The sequence below is a fragment of the Eptatretus burgeri genome, chromosome 10 (assembly GCF_056783735.1).
Source record: "Eptatretus burgeri isolate ZD-2024b chromosome 10, Ebu_testis_v1, whole genome shotgun sequence".
In the NCBI taxonomy this organism is placed as follows: Eukaryota; Metazoa; Chordata; class Myxini; order Myxiniformes; family Myxinidae; genus Eptatretus; species Eptatretus burgeri.
In genome coordinates this window covers 29424171-29440976 of record NC_140970.1, presented here as the reverse complement: position 1 = coordinate 29440976, position 16806 = coordinate 29424171, and the positions used below count along the sequence as shown (strand labels likewise).

Here is a 16806-nt window from a genome sequence, read left to right as displayed (position 1 = left end):
GTCGCGATATTGTAGAGTGCCGTTCTAGGTTTTACTTGCATAAGATGGTTTGACCTCAATCCAAAGCACTTCTGGTATAATGAGAAGATCCTGTTGGAAATTATTGTCCAAATAATAATAATACATTTCTTCTCTGCAAGCTCTCAAATAAAGCCTCATGAAGGAAATAAATATTTCTACATGTGCAAAATATTAAATTCAAATTTGTTTCAAAAATTCCAAAAATTATTTGCATCAAACCATCGCTGAACTGGAATGGCAGGATAGCTTAGAGATAGGTCGAAGAGGAGTGCGTCGTCTCATCTAGGTTTGATTTCCGAGCAGACTTAACCGTTACATCACAAAGTGCACTGTCCCTTGGATGGACGTTAAGCCAGGCGTCCCATCTGCTGGCATTAGTTGGTAGACATTAAAGATACACTAGTTTATTGACGAGTAGGTGAGTTATCACCATCACTCCAAACAAATCTCATATTCCTGGCATTGTTTACAGGGGGCACTGCATTATTGACACAACCAACAATATGAATTATTAATGTAATCCCAGTCCTTAAATAATAATCATTCTGTTCAGTGCAGGGTCCTGAGCCATGTCAAATGGATGCAGGATATAATTTCCATTTAAGGCAGGTTAATGAGAAACCAATAGACACTATGTTACCTGAAACACATACCTATTCACAATCCAGTACCAAAGGAAGAGAATATGACAAAAACACCATTCGAGAGAATAAATTACAACAATGGAGAATACTGGCCATTTTATAATCACACTTTCACTGCAGACATTCATGTGGAACTTGCCATGTGCTGCAGATGTGAAAGGGCTACAGCTTCAACCATTCCATTTACACAAGGCACAAAGAAAGGCATATCCTGAAACCTCAACTTCAAACACAAGCAAAGAAACTTTCGCTAACACTCAGAAACAATCAGGTTTTAAAACAGGCTATCAAGGCTACCTGAAGTGAACACAGAAAAAGTCTCATAATGAAAACAAGTTTTTTTTTTTTAAATGGGTAAGGATATCAAAACGTAGTAAAGATCAGATTTGGTTCTAAACACATTAACAATATTACTTTAAGCCCAGATAATTATGGAATATGGAAACAGAAGGTAAATAGCTATTCTTATAAACCAGATTGTATTGGTTTCACTTTCATCAATTCCCTGCCTCATCTTGAGGGGATTGTGAGGCCGGGGTTGTAAAAGCAACGTATCGTGCCTTGGGACTATAAGATGTCAGATGATCTTTATCTCCAGCGTGACTGTGCCAGATGCCATATCCAAAATAAATGAAAAGGCCTGGAGAGAGAGAGAGAGGGAGAGAGATAACAAACAAATGCAAGGCTTAATCATTCCGTTATAATAAAAAAAGATGACAACGGCAGCAATATATCCCATTTGTCATATTCCGCTGAGGTGCATGCTCACAGCAAAATGGAATGCGAAATAATGGCATATCTTACCAACAAGCACCCACACACCAAGGCGGACCCAGGTCTGAATCCCAAGATGCAGCATGAGTGTGACATTGCACAAGATGCTGAAAGCAGGGAGGAATGGAACTAGAGGAACCTTGAAAGGAGAAACAGATAATAAAGGACAGGAATAAAGAGATAAAAATGGCAACGCTTGTGAGTGCATCGGGGTTTTGTTAAAGATGCTTTTAATATCGATCTTGATGACCTTTTGTAATTTTCCCCTCATTCATAGCACAAAGTATTCCATTCTGAGAGACTAAAGGGGCTGGAAAAGAGATGGGGGACATTAAATGGTGATGCATCTCCAGCTTGAAGTTCTGGAGGGAAGATTGTGAATTAACCATACCCATATGAGAGCTCTGCAAGTGAAAGAAAAGAAGAATAAAAGGAGAGGAGGTGTGTGGTAAATCTGGATTTGGGGATTTTAACACAGGTTTACTGGAAAATCCGTGCCTGGTTAAAGACATGTTTTCCTTGTGGAAGGCACGAGAAAGTGGTATTCAGAATAGGAATAAGGCAATTTGTTTGGTCGGTTTTCATTCGAATCTAGAACCATGACTTTTCTTAACATTTACTTTATTTCCTCATTTTTTCCACTCTCATCCTCGACATTTAACCTTTGGTTCATTTTTTTTAATCTCTGCTTTAATCTAATCGTTTCTCCTAGTATTTGTAATCCGTTCATCTAATTTACTTCATTAATCTCACCTGAAAGCTGTCCTCAACAGCAGGTTGCATTTCATGTGCCCAGATCAAGCCAAGGCAGACAACGAACCCCAGGCCGACCAACACAGTGCATGGAGCGAGTATCTCAGGCCGATGCCAAGAAAAAAGCAGACTTAACGCTGCCAAAAGGGTGCTCATAACCACCAAACCTACCACCGCTGCAATCACCAACCTAGGGCCTGCGACCCCCACCAGCCAAGAGGGTGCCACGGAGGTGATACAGGGCCGTAGCTTTCCAGGAATTTTTTCAGGTGCTATTAACTCATGGGTATCAGCACAAGAACCTGGCTCCTCAGCCGATGAGAGGTCACCAGCCCGTAGCTCCAGACAGTGGACTGTGGAGGTAGGATTATGATTGCCATCTTTGTTGGAGCCTTGAGCACTGGAGCCCTTTGGGAGTGGTTGGTAGCTGGATTTTTGTGACCATAAAAGGGATTGGAGAGAGGACAAAGAAGAAAATAAGAGGATCAATGTATCAACACATCAGATTTATAAATGCACATGGAATCAGAAACTGTGATTTGTCCCTCTCACAAGAGAATATAATAAAGATCGAGATATTATTTTAAGTATAAATACTTTTATGCAAAACTTACCAATCAGCATTTCAATGAATAATAAATTTATTCTTACACAATCTAAAACTCATGGGAAAACAAGTTAATTTAGGCAACAATGAACAAATCAACACGGTACACTATATGGGGTTTGGCCTGAAAATATTGCCAAGTTAATCACGTTTACAGGACAAAAAAACAACAACTTAAAATAAATAAACCAAAAAATATAATTTGACGCAAATGTATTAATGGATATGCCTCTGCCCATGTTAGACGCCAACCCACTATTACGCTTTGATCTCAATTAAAGGTCATATGAGAAAGAGGGCGAGAGGACAAAGAGAGATAAGGAGAAGAGAGAAAACATCAGATTCTTTATACTCAAGTTTAAAAAAACAAAACAGCCTTTTTACAGCCATTTTTCCCTTCTGAGCAGGGGTTAGCTTTTTGCAGGCTCCATACAATCATGGTTCCCTTCTGGAGGAAATGTTTTTTATGGCCAGATGCCCTTCCAGACGCCAACCCTGGTCGTGTCTTATGATACACAGGGATATGGTACACCTATTCAAACCGGGCCTACACCGGGACCAGTACACTGGTACTCATTTTGCTGACCTCGGAAGGATGACAGGTCAAGTTAACCCCACCTGGTATTAATTCAACAGCTGAGCAGGATTTGAACTCAGGACCCTCGGATCCAAAGCTCGCCACCCAAACCATTAAGCCAACACCAGGCTTCAAACTTTAGTTTATGGAGTGCAAAACAATTTTCAAAGGGCACATGACCTTTTGAACTCAAAACTGAAACACTTCATCTTTGTGTTACAGTCCATACTTGTGGACCAAGTTTGGTTGAAATCCCTTCAGCGGTTGACAAGTTATTGTGGTAAAACAAAAACCAATAACGGAAGGACAACCGTACACATAATCACTGTGGCCTCTAGCTGCAGAGGCTTTAAAAAGGGTGAATTTACATTTATAATTTAATATGATACACAATACAATCAGAATGAACTTCACCCCCATTTCATGTTAGATTTTAAAATGTAGGGCAAGTTACAAATTCATATTCAACAAGAAACAATTAAGATTACCTTGGCCTCTTTGAAGCATTGAACAAAGAAGAAAATGTGAAGGTATTTGCATAAAAAGCATATATTTCTCCCAACTTTGCAAAGACCTTTTGTATTCACTGGCTGAGAACAATTTCTCGAAGTGTAAAATCTCATGAAAATTAATAATTTCGTTTTGCTTTCTCAACACATCATCGAGGAGGAGGACAAGGAAGATTAGGATGCAAGGTGGAGTCTTGAGGAGAGGTCAACGCCAACTCGACGTCTCCCTCCCAGGGTTTAACGGCCCTGGCCCATTGTCCTCCCCTCTCTCCCCCTCCTCCGCACCCTAACACATTTCAGGTGTTGACCACCATGGCAAAGAGGCAGCAGACTGAAGCTCGGAGTGGACGTCTGTAGCAGTTTGGGACTGTGAACCACCCCAATATTGGTTCACTTGTGGTCCTGTGCGAAGAACACTGACCCAACACTCAGATCCAGTCCACTGGATCTACACAACTGGCGTGCCGGGTAAGACCATCTGCCTGGAAGAGTGCAGGGCATGGTGCTCACTGAAATTGCCAGACCAGCGGTGCAAAGCATGCAACAATCCAGCAATTAACCACGTACAGCCAGCTCAACCCAGGTTAGGAGTCTGAGGTTGCCAGTGGAATTCCCGTCGCCAACCCCAACTGACTCCCCTGAGAGGGCCATGCCGCACACAGTGAATCACAAGCACCGTGGAAAAAAACTGAGGGAGGGGAGTAGGACCCGTGTCAACGGGGCATCCCCTTTTAAGACATATAGCAATAGTACTGCATATCTTATAGGAGGGACTGTCCTCATGAGCCTGACCATATCACAGACCGGTCACTGCACGCAGTAGACCAGTCCATGGGAGGTAGGCCACCACTCGAGACACCACATGACTCACAGTTCATCATTGTGTTACAAGGAGGCTGAGCTGCAGAAAAGTGTGGAGAGGAAGTGCCCCGTTCTTCGGATGGGCGTTAAACTGGATGTTATGTCTGATAGCATTTGTTGATGGATGTGGACATAAAAGATCTCATGGTGTTCTTCACAAAGAATAGATGAGTAATTGCTGGCAACCTGAACAAATTAAAAAGTTCTGCCATTCAGTCAAATCTCAGGCTTGGTTAGCCAGTTTGTGAAGGACTTGAGCCTTCCTCAGCTGAGTCCATAAAATATTTGCATAATCAGGACAGTAGTAGTAGTACTTTGGTTGTAGGCTCCTTAGATATCGATTTTCTTTCGATATTGATATACCGGTGGGGTCGCACTGTCATACACTGAAATGTTGATATTATTTTTAATAAAATAAAATTTATTTATTGTTTTTTTAACGCAGGTTCCAAAAATCCACAATGGTCCAATGGTCTATTACGTATTTATATATGATGTACATATCATTGACACACGGTAATTTTTCAAAGAATTCCCCCCCCCCCCCACCATCCCTATGATGAGAACGGTAATTTTACTTCCAACTTCAACTTGTTTTAAAAATGATTTAGTTTTAAAGCGAGATCAGTAATGGTAATCGGCAGAGGTCAGAATCCATCACTATTGCTGTACCGGTATGACTATCACGGAATGCTGTAGAGCTATCGCTGTCATACCGCTATCGCTGTCATACCGCTATCGCTGATCACTGACTCTGCACAGGGTTTCTAAAGCACACCTGATTCATATTAATCATAACCAATTGGCAATTACTTTAAAACCAACCACGAGGGCAAAGAAAAATGCGACTGCTTGTACGGAGCTGATGAGCTTGGATGCTGAGGGTTAAAAGTTAAATCCTATTGCACTTACTCCTGGTACATCTTGATGTCATACCTTTCACTGTTCCCGTTACATGTTTAGCTGAGACGCCGAATGCATCAAAGCTTTTAAAATCATGTACAGTATTTAAAGATTGTAAACACCTTTCTTCAATTTGTTAGTGATATGCCAGGGGCTTTTTCATACAGATTTTTTTCGAACATTATATCGATGTAACCAGTATATCGACATATCGCTGGACTCTATTTTGTTGTAAAGGCTTTAGAGGCTTGTGATTAGGGTGCAGGAAAGCTTAAGCAGACAAGTTTCATCTCTGCAAGTCCAACCTGTTTAATGTCACTCAGCTTCCTCATCTCTGCAAGTCCATGGTTGGAACTGCAGTGGACAAGGTAGAGCATTTTAAAGAGAAAGCACTACCAAGACAGATAAGGAGGGAGACTAAAACACAATTTTTTATTATTTTTTTTTTGAAACGTTTACAAATGTATTTACAATAAAGTGTTTACAAAAATAATGACAAGACAAGTAAAAGTAAAGAGCCTTGTGGGGAATACTACAAAGTGCATTATTTATTGTCCAAATTACTTTAAAACTCCCAATAGTTCTGAAATATTGTACCGCCTTCAACTCCGAAGTGATTCGTGAATGAAATTAAGTTCTCAGGCATGCAAAACTACACTGCAATACATTGCTTTCAATCTTTGCCTTTCTAGTTTTATATATTGCAAGTTTTGTATTTTCTAAAATTAAGTTAACCAGTATATCCTGTGATCGGTTCTTTCTTTACACGGTGACCAAATATAAAATGTGTTGGGGTAAAATGAAACCAAAAGCGTAAGAGTAGGTTTCTCACCAGCAAAAAACTGGTTGAAGATGCGGGCATTACAGGTATATGTTAAAATGGTTTCTACTCACACACAGAAGCAACATCCATGGGGAAAATTTGTGAAAGGTTGCAGCAGAGCACCAGAACTTAGTGCCCCATGAAGCAATCTCCAACTTAGGTCCTCCACCACCCTTGGTGTTGGGTGGAGATAAAGAGATTCCCACATTGGATCAGTAGGTAATGGAGGCAGAAGAACCTCACACCAGGGAGTATCCATCCGATTTGCTAACTCAACAAAATGGAGTGATGGATTACTTGTGCATATATTTCTTTCCTTGTTGATTCACTGAAGGACACCTCATTTGTGCCAGGGACTTTGCTCATATTATGTGCAAGTGGTGCTTGGAAGAGATTGCATCCGTATGGTTTCATCACAAAAGCCACAGAAGTAGGGGGGGGGTGAACCTGCATAGCTTCCCCATCTTCGCAAGGTTTCTCCAGGTAAGTTAGACAATCAGGAGACAATGAGTTTTTAATATCTTGGAGTATCCTAAAAGGAACTCTGACTGTCTACAGGTCTATATTTGCTGCGAGTTCCTCATGTGGGAGAACTCCATTCTTCCCATCCTTTAGGAGATCGCCTACTGTGGATATACCCTTAGCCAAAGGCTTACCCCTTATAGTGAGGGAAGCTCGCTAGCATTGGGACTTGTACAAGTGAGTTCAAGAAAAGCAGTTTTTCCAGCAGGTCTTTCTCTGATGCCTGGTGTTGGCTTAATGGTTAGGGTGGTGGGCTTTGGATCCTAGGGTCCTGAGTTCAAATCCTGCTCAGCTGTTGAATTAATACCAGGTGGGGTTAACTTGACCTGTCATCCTTCCGAGGTCAGCAAAATGAGTGCCAGCATGCTGGTATCCTGTGTCGGAGGGGCGACCCGTCCAGGATTGTGCCCAATAGCCAAGGAGACTGCTTAAGCAGCACCAACGCTCTGCACAGAGTATGGTCCCAATCTCCTCCTCCTCCTCCTCTTTCTCTGGATGATAGTAGACATGTTACGTGACATTTGACTTCAAATCGTGATGCAAAGGTCCCCTTTGGCATGGAAGTTCCTTAGGGTCATAGAAACAAATTTATCCAAAGACACGTCATATCTCAGAATCCAAGATGGCCGCCGTCGACCATTTTGGAAAACATGGCCCAGTCACAGCTCCTGAACAGTTTGTCATAGAAATTATGATACATGTTTTCTAACTAACTTGAGGTCACTGAACTCATTTCCGGTGACAATTTTGCTTTCTAATGGATTTAAAGGTCAAATCCTAGACAGAAATACATAAATGTTACATTTTTTTCTAAAATGTATGAGAAAATAAAATTGTGAGAACAAGACATGACTTAACATGTCTACTATATGATGGTTAGGTCAGACCCAACTCAGAAATGGTTTTCTCATGCTGAATTTAACTTCACATGAGTTAGTCACATAATGTATCTATGTTATGTGACCTTTAATTTTTACTTTCAGATTCAAAGTGACTAATCCAAATGAGTTCCGATAACTGTGAAAGCACGCCTGCCACGATGGACTAGAGCCTATGTTTTATATGTCAATCAGACGAGACTCGTAATCCAACTTCGGATCCCCTCATCATCTGTTAAATTGAGAAACAATCCTGAAAGACTTTCAGCCACTTACAGACAGGTTGTGAACAATATCCAGGAACTCAATGAATTAGGTGAGCTGCCTGATTTTGTATTCATAGAGAATACAGGTGACAGTGATAATCAGAATATAGTGCAGCTGATGATGTCTAATCATGTAGTGTGGCACAAAGCTTGCAGGAATGCTGTCGACAAACAGAAAGTTCAGAGAGCCAGGAATAAGCATCAAGGACAAGCGTCATTTAGCCCGGTAAAAACTCATGCAGCCAGGTCAGTCACACAGACATCACCCTCTACATCTTTGAGCAAACCAGTTGACACTCCGTGTCTCTTTTGTGATGAAGTGGGCAACAAGAAAGAGCTCAGAAAAGTTGCTACACTTGGCTTGGATAAAAATATATAAATGACTGTGCTCAGCTGTTGGGCGACAAACGCCTGTTGTCTAAAGTGTCCGCTGGTGACTTGATCACTATCAATGCCGTCTATCATTGTGCGTGCCTGACTCGGCTGTATAGGAAAGTGGAGACGGTTGGATGTGACATCACTGATAGTCATAACATGCAGGTGATGCGAGCACATGTTCTCAATGAGTTACTTGACTTTATTGAAGATAACCGTGGTTCAGGGGAGTCGCTAGTAATAGCTCACTTGACGACCCTTTATGATAAGCATATTGCTGCTCTCGGCTTTCCCTACACAAATGCAATACAACACTCCTTAGAGAGGACATTGAGCGCATGATTCCTGACATCAAGGCAGTAAAGATTAACCGTTGCTGGTCTCTTGTTTTCGACGATGACCTATCCAAAGCTATAGTTGATATGAAAGACAATACAGTGGTGCCCCCAGAATCCGAATTTAATTTGTTCCAATAGGCTGTTCAGATTCCAAAACTATTTTCCCAATAAGAAATAATGGAAAGTGAATTAATCCGTTCCTGGACCCCAAGAAAACCCACTTTCAAAACACTTTCAACTGAAATTACCCATGTTTAAGGTAAAATAAGATGAGTAAATGACCTTTTCTGGGTCATGAATCTCATTCCAAACCTGGGGATGAGCAGGAGCGTTGTCGCTTCTTCTATCAGGTCTGGATGCAGCTCCGCCTATCAGTGGCCATTGGGATCCAAAACGTAAACTGTTCAGCCTGGTGGAGATATGTAATTAACCATGAAGCACCAAATGGTGTTTTATATCCCAGTACACTCTGTGGAGACACAAACGTGCCATTTTCACCGCACGGTTCCACGGGAGAGAATCAAGAGGTGAAGCGATTGGGTGACGCAGCATGACGTCACTACCATGCTCGCGAAAAAAAACATTGAGTTCGTTAAAGCTGATTCGTCAGAGGGTTCATTGAATGAGTTCGCTTCACGACGGGTTTTCGCGCTTTTATCGCTTCTTTATTTTTCAGAATCCGACACACGGTCGATTTCGGCAGCTAGAACATGGCAGCGAGATCAGACACACGCGTACCGTTCTCATGCTTAGCGATAAGTTCTTTCTTCAACTCAATTGTCGTTCTCACGGACTTCCTCTTACTCCTATTTGCTTCACTGCTCTTCTTGGGTGCCATGGTGAATGCACAAGGGTGATAATTGAAAAAAAATGCACAAATCAAGGTGAAAACACGAGGTAAAGTAGCGATCGACACACGAGAGATGCTTTCACGACTACTTCCACCGACGAACTGAATGAACAAAGCGCGAAGATGCGCGTCAAACAGGTGGGGGAGACACGTGAACAAACATGAACGCCACGTTGTGTTCGGTTTTTAGGGCAAAATTTTCTCGAAAAAAATTGTTCGGATTCCAATTTGTTCAAACAATGGGGCGTTCGGATTCTGGGGGCACGACGGTACATCAACTGAAGTCTCCACCCTGCACAAAGCAGCCAAGATCCTCAGTCGAGAATATCTTCAAATGCGGCAAGCTTTTATGGGTTCCTTCTCAACCTCATCTGAAGCTGAATCAATCCCAACCACTCTGCGTTCATTCCTGTACATGCTTCTTGATGGACCATCTATCGATCAGCCATCTCCTGGATCTGAGAAGTCCAAGGTTGCAACATCAATTGGGCAGCAGATTATCTTCAACTCAGTTGCATGCAGATCCAAGAAACGTGACAGTGTTCCACGTCACAATAGAGATAGGGAAACACCAGCATCGCTGTATATGGCTATGAAAGTACATCTTCAAACTGGCCGTGAATCTCTAATCGATGATTTGCATCAGCGAGGGTTGTGCATCTCGTATGACCATTTGAGAGTACTAAGTACAGATATTGCGAATTCTGTCATTGGTCACTGGGAGCAGGTTGGTGTGGTGGTCCCCCCTCAGGCAGTTAAACACGTTTTCACCACAGGCGGTTTTGACAACATTGACCATAATCCATCCTCTACGACGGCAACATCAGCCCTCCATGGAACATGCATCAGCATTCACCAGCACTTCTCGTCAGACACACAACAAGTTGTGAATCTTGATGAGATCCTCAATCCAGATGAGATGGGGAAGAAGACTGTGCGGTCCATTTGCAAGTGTAAGACTGAATGTAAAGCTCCTTGGAAGTGCTGCGTGCAGAGACAGCGCTGTATGCTTCTCTGCAGATGTCAAGGTTCGTGCGCCCACACTGGCAGGATGTACCAGGACAAGAGAGGAGAAGAGGAAGAACTTGTGTAATTACGACATTGTGCGATGGATAATCTAATTACCTCAAATTTTCTGTATGTGAAAAACAATAAAATTTGTTATAATTTGTATTATTTTTTGGATTTCACCTTTAAATGCATCTGAAATGCATAGCTGATGCCGGAAATGAATTCAGCGACCTCAATTTAGCAAGAAAACATGTCATAATAGTTTCTATTATGTTATTATATTATTATTATATTTTATTGCTTGACGGAAAAAAATCAAGAAACACTCCCCTCTCATGTACGAACGAACGAAAGACGTCATTTCCGCCCACCATGGCATTTCGCGCCAAACGCCGAAAGCTAAGTTCTTCTTATGCCATCATTCTCTTTAATATTAGCCACGCGCTGTATTGAAGGATTTCACTTGTTTCCTCTAAAGTGCTCCAGTTGTGAATTGATGAGCATTTACGAGAGATAGACAAATAGACCCCCATATATTTATGTTAACTGTGACTCCATGTCAATTGCTGAAACAGCATAGGGAGTTCTTTAACCTGCAACCAGGAGTCCAGCACTCTTCCACCAATTTATTTTTGCAAATGATGCTGTCGAGTAGATTTGGTGACAGTCATAAACTGTTTGCATGTCTCTTGCACTTCCTGCAAACGAGAACATTATCTGCATAAGCAGAAAGAATGAAGGGAATATTACTGCACGGCACCACGATGCCGGTTAACCTTCGCCCCATCAGGCAGAGAAAAGGTTCAGTACACAGGGAATAGAGCTGGCCAGACAGAGGACATCCTTGCCTTATTCTACTCTCAAAAGGAGAAAGGTGCAAGCAAGGAACCATTCACTTTCATGAGGCACTATGCAGCAGTGTACAGTGTCCGAAGCATGCCAACATACAGTGCCGATAGAAAGTCTACACACCCTTTCAAAATTGTCACCTTTTGTTGCCTGATAGCCTGGAATTAAATTGCATTAAAGGTCCCCTGACAAGCAAAAGTACTGAAATTTCATTTATACATGTCCTATAGGAGTTTTTCATCGTGATTTCAGATCTGAAAAGGTTTTTTCACAATACTCATTCTGTAAAATGTAAAATTTAAAAAACAAACCTCTTCGGGAAGGCCCCTAAAAATTCTCCTGAAAGGGGCGTAACTCACATGACGTCAACTACAGGATGACAAAGGCTGCACGTAAGTTACTCGGGTTGGTGGTCTACGTGATTCTATTGACTTTCTGTGTGTTTCCACATTTGATTGGTCGACTCAATCGCTTCGTTCATTTCTGCTTTAAAAAAATCGAACATTTGGTTTTGAATAATGGATGGCATGGACTTCGATTTGTCTAGTAACGACAGTGAGTGTGAGAGAAATGAAGCATTTTGGTCTGAATCACTTGGAGAATTGTCGGATAACGTAGTCGCGGGAGGTGAAGTTCAGGCAGCTGGAAATGAAATACGGCCTTAGCAGTTCGAGCCCGAAGCAGGACAAGCAGAGGAAAATGGCGATGAAATTCCCGGAGTTAATTATGAGCAGGAGGACATCGAAGGAAGACTTGGCAATAACAACTGGTTAGACTAAATCCTATTCATAATTCAATAATGTAAATTCGACTTGCATACTGCTCGATATCAGAAATATTTTAATGAGGTGACGTGACCAACGCAGTGCGGCGCAGCGGACATGCTTCTCCGCGGCGAATAAATCACAAGCAAGGCCGGCGCATGTCATCGGCCGTATCTCTCTGCGCATAAATCTCAGCAATCTCGCTGTTCGGATACGATGAAAACTTGTGTGCAGAACACACCTTGTGACACAATTGTCTCGAGTAGTCCGATAAATCTGACGTTCTGTTGCATTTTTATTTATTTTATTCCTACTGTTGTCATGTAGCATCAGTAGAAAACAATAAGCCTGGTGTTGGCTTAGTGGTGAGGGTGGCGGCTTGGGATCCTTGGGTCCTGAGTTCAAGCCTCGTTGGCCGCTGAATTAAAATACACCAGGAGGTTGACTCAGCCTGTCATCCTTCTGAGGTCGGCAAAATGAGCACCAGTGTACTGGTAAGGGGGACACTGCATCAGCAGCATAGCCGCGTCCCAACCAATGATGCAACCAGCAGCCACAGGCTGCACTCAAGAGAGAGAGAGAGAGAGAGAGAGAGAGAGAGAGAGAGAGAGAGAGAGAGAGAGAGAGAGAGAGAGAGAGAGAAACAATGAAGAAAAGAGAATAATAAAAGAAAGCTACAGCACGTCTGAATTAATTATCGGCCTAGTCGGACGGACAACGGATTTATCGGCCGAGTCGGACGGACGACGGATTTATCGGACAAGTCTAGAGCAGTGTTTCTCAACTGGGGTTCCCCGGAACCCTGGGGTTCTGCAAGAGGTCGTTAGGGGTTCCGCGAGAAACAGTAATAAATAGGCTAATGTATTTTTGAGTAGTTTTTGCTTGATTTAATATTCGTAATTTTACTATACACGTACAGCATATTGTTGGAAACTCCTTGGTTATTATAATAGAGGCTTCAACCTCTTATATTATTTACAATTATAACAACCATAGGGAATGTATTTAATGATGTCTATATGGCGCCAGTGTGAAACCGCCCTCACTGGTTTGTGGACGTCCTGTATGCGGCGGATTCATGTATCATTGAGTGACTGACTCAAGTACGGGACGCATGCACGGTATCAATCTATCTTCTCTGTGCTTCCTAACATGAAGTCAGTCTCAGTCTCAGTCTCAGTCTCAGTCTCAGTCTCAGTCTCAGTCTCAGTCTCAGTCTCTCTCTCTCTCTCTCTCTCTCTCTCTCTCTCTCTCTCTCTCTCTCTCTCTCTGTGTCTCTCTCTGTCTAGGTTAGTTCTTCTGTTTACCTTTATTGCTTCAGCTTTATTTGTTTAAGTTTTGTTGATCAAGTTACATGAGGTGTGTTTTTTAATTGTCAAACGGACTCGGGGTTGACAAACACTTTCAAAAATGACGTTTTCAAAAAAATATGTTATTTTTTGTGAATTAAAACCTCGGAGTGAGGTCTCATAAACGAGCAGTATGTTTTTTTTTTCATTGCCAATAAATTTGACAAAAAGGGGGTCATTTTTTCCTTAAAGCAGGTATCCGAAAAAATATATTATATTTACCACGTGAACGACGATAAAAAATATAAAAGAGCTAGATATTAATAATGGTATATAATAATTTTTATGCAGGGGTTCCCTGAGACATGAAAACTATTTCAAGGGTTCCACAAGGGTAAAAAGGTTGAGAAACGCTGCTCCAGACTCTAGAGATCTCGAGTCAATCCACTCTGTGCTAGTTTCTGTATGTGATGTCAACGCTGCAATTCGCTGGTCAACTTTTTTTTAAGGGGTAGCGTATAGCAAGTTGTGAAAAGCACCAGAAATGATTGAAATATTTCTCTAATTATCCCATTTTTGATAAAAAACGGGTGATTTCTTCACCAGGAAGGTCAAGTTAATATATAAATAACCAGAAAGTTTTGCATGTCAGGGGACCTTTAAATCAGACTTTTCCCACCTTTATTTATACATCATAACCCATAATTTCCAAGTGAAAAACAAATTCTATAAATATCAGAAGATTAATTAAAAATATAAAACTAGAATATCTTGTTTGGATAAGTGTGCACCCCCCTTATAATAGTAATTGTAAATTAGATTAAGTGTAACCAATCACCTTCAAAATCACACACCAAATTAATTGGCCTCCACCTGTGTTCAATTGTCGTGATTCTGATTATTTCAGGATAAAAATCAGCTGTTCTTGTAGGTTTCCTTTTCTGGGTAGTATATTTCACAGCAAAGACTCAACCATGAGCACCAAAGAGCTTGCAAAAGACCTCCAGGATAAAGTTGTGGAAAGGCACAGATCAGGGGATGGGTATAAAAAAATATTTCAAAGGCCTTAAATATCCCTTGGAGCACAGTCAAGAAAATCATTAAGAAGTGGAAGACATATGATATCACCAAGACCCTTCCCTAGATCAGGCCATCCCTGCAAACTGGATGACCAGCAAGGAGGAGACTGATCAGAGGCCACCAAGAGGCCAATGGCAACTATGAAAGAGCTACATGCCTTTTTGGCAAAGACTGGTCACTGTGTGCATGTGACAACAATATCCCAAACACTCCACAAGTCTGGCCTGTATGGAAAGGTGGCAAGAAGGAAGCCATTACTCAAAAAAGCCCACCTTGAATCCTTTTGAGGTATGCAAAAAAAAAAAAACACTCCAGAGATTCTGAAGCCATGTGGCAAAATGTTTTATGGTCTGATGAAACCAAGATGGAACTTTTTGGCAAAAATGCAAAACAAACATGTTTGGCACAAACCCAACACAGTACATCACCCAAAGAACACCATCCCTACTGTGAAGCATGATGGTGGCAGCATCATGTTTTGGGGATGTTTCTCATCAGCAGGGACTGGGGCACTTGTCATAATAGAAAGGAAAATGGATGGAGCAAAATACAGGAAAAACCTAGAGGAAAACCTGCTGCCCACTGAAAAAAGTGGAAATTGGGACAGAAGTTCACCTTTCAGCATGACAACAAACCAAAGCACACAGTCAAAGCTACACTGTAGTGGCTAAGGAACAAAAAGATAAATGTCCTTGAGTGGCTCTGTCAGAACCCCGACATAAACCCAATCAGAAATCTGTGGCATGACTTGAAGATTGCTGTTCAACGCACCCCACGTAACTTGACAGCTTTTGTACAAAATAAAGGGCAAATATTTCCCAATCAAGGCATGCAAAGTTGGTGGAGATCTCTTCCAACAGACTCACAGCTATAATTGTTGTCAAAGGTGCTTCCACCAAGTATTAACTCAGGGGGGTGGATACTTATCCAATCAAGATATTCTATTTTTGTATTTTTAACAATTTTTCTGAAATTTGTTGATTTTGGTTTTCCACTTGGAAGTTGTGGGTTGCATTGTGTAACTACAGGTGGGAAAAGTCTGATTTAATACAATTTCATTCCAGGCGAAAAGGCAACAAAAGGTGAAAATGGAAACCAAGGAAACTCTATTCACGCTGTGGAAACCAAGGCATTTCGGATCATTGGCATCTCCGGCGATGAGGCTGAGTCTTTGGGCCTATCATTCTCTCACCGCAGGCTGGTCGGTGGTCTTTCTGTCTTCTACAGTCTCCTCTCCAGCCTCTCCCCCTTGCTCTCTCTGCGATTTGTCCCCACCACATTTCCACAGGGCGCTCAAGGTCCACCAACAACCCGCTTCTGGTAAAACTACCAAAATCATGAATCAATGCTCACCTTCACTCTTTCATTCCTCTTTTTTCCCACCTTTGGAATAAACTCCCTCACTCTATTCAATCCCATTCTTCCCTCCAGGCCTTCAAAACAGCTGTTCACCACCACCTCTTATCTTCCCCCATCAAAATCCTCGATCTTTTCTACCCCGATTAATCCATCCAAGCCCACCTCCTTCACATTCCCTGCTTTCCTTCCTGAAAGTCCCTGTAATGTCCATCTTATATTCCCAATGTTCCCCGCTCCATCCCTCTCTCTTCCACAGATCTCCTAATGTCTATGTTCCCCACTGTTTTGTCCTTCCCACTCCCACCCCTCTTGTCTCATGCCCCCCCCCCCTTGCTGTGCGTTGTGTGTTAGCTCTCACACAAGCCTCGACAAGCTGTACAAAAAAAAAAGATATTGAAAAGGGGTGTGGACTTTCTATAAGCACTGCATCTCCTCCCTAACCCAAAGGATTAAAAAGTTTCAAAGAGGTAGTCATGGTTCACTCAGTCAAATGCTTTCTCCTGGTCCAGAGAAAGGAAGCCAATTTGAGTTTTTGTCATGCCCAAATAGTGTATCATGTCGCTGACCAGATATATATTGTTACGGCTGTGGAAATTCGCAAACCACCATTCAGGTCCCGTAGGTGAGATATCTCTTAAATGCATGTGTAGTTAGCCCCAAACCCATTGTTTAGAGGGAATAAATGTGATTCATTCAGGCTGCGACGCTTTGAGTCAGTTGTTTTTCTTTCTCTATCTTTTATTTCAAATAAAA

General features: G+C 41.9%; 1 protein-coding gene across 3 annotated transcripts in view; it reads right to left on the bottom strand.

The window, feature by feature from the left end:
* Window positions 1–746: 746 nt before the first annotated feature.
* Window positions 747–16806, bottom strand: part of SLC7A4 (solute carrier family 7 member 4) — a 45061-nt gene continuing 29001 nt past the window's right edge. For all 3 annotated transcript variants that reach the window (XM_085897637.1, XM_085897636.1, XM_085897639.1), the window contains exons 5-7: window positions 2193–2619; window positions 1470–1578; window positions 747–1305 (exon numbers count right to left, since the gene is read on the bottom strand). In XM_085897637.1, coding sequence (XP_085753763.1) covers window positions 1163–1305; window positions 1470–1578; window positions 2193–2619 — 679 coding nt within the window. In that variant the 3' untranslated portion in view covers window positions 747–1162. The remainder of the gene's footprint in view (window positions 1306–1469; window positions 1579–2192; window positions 2620–16806) is intronic.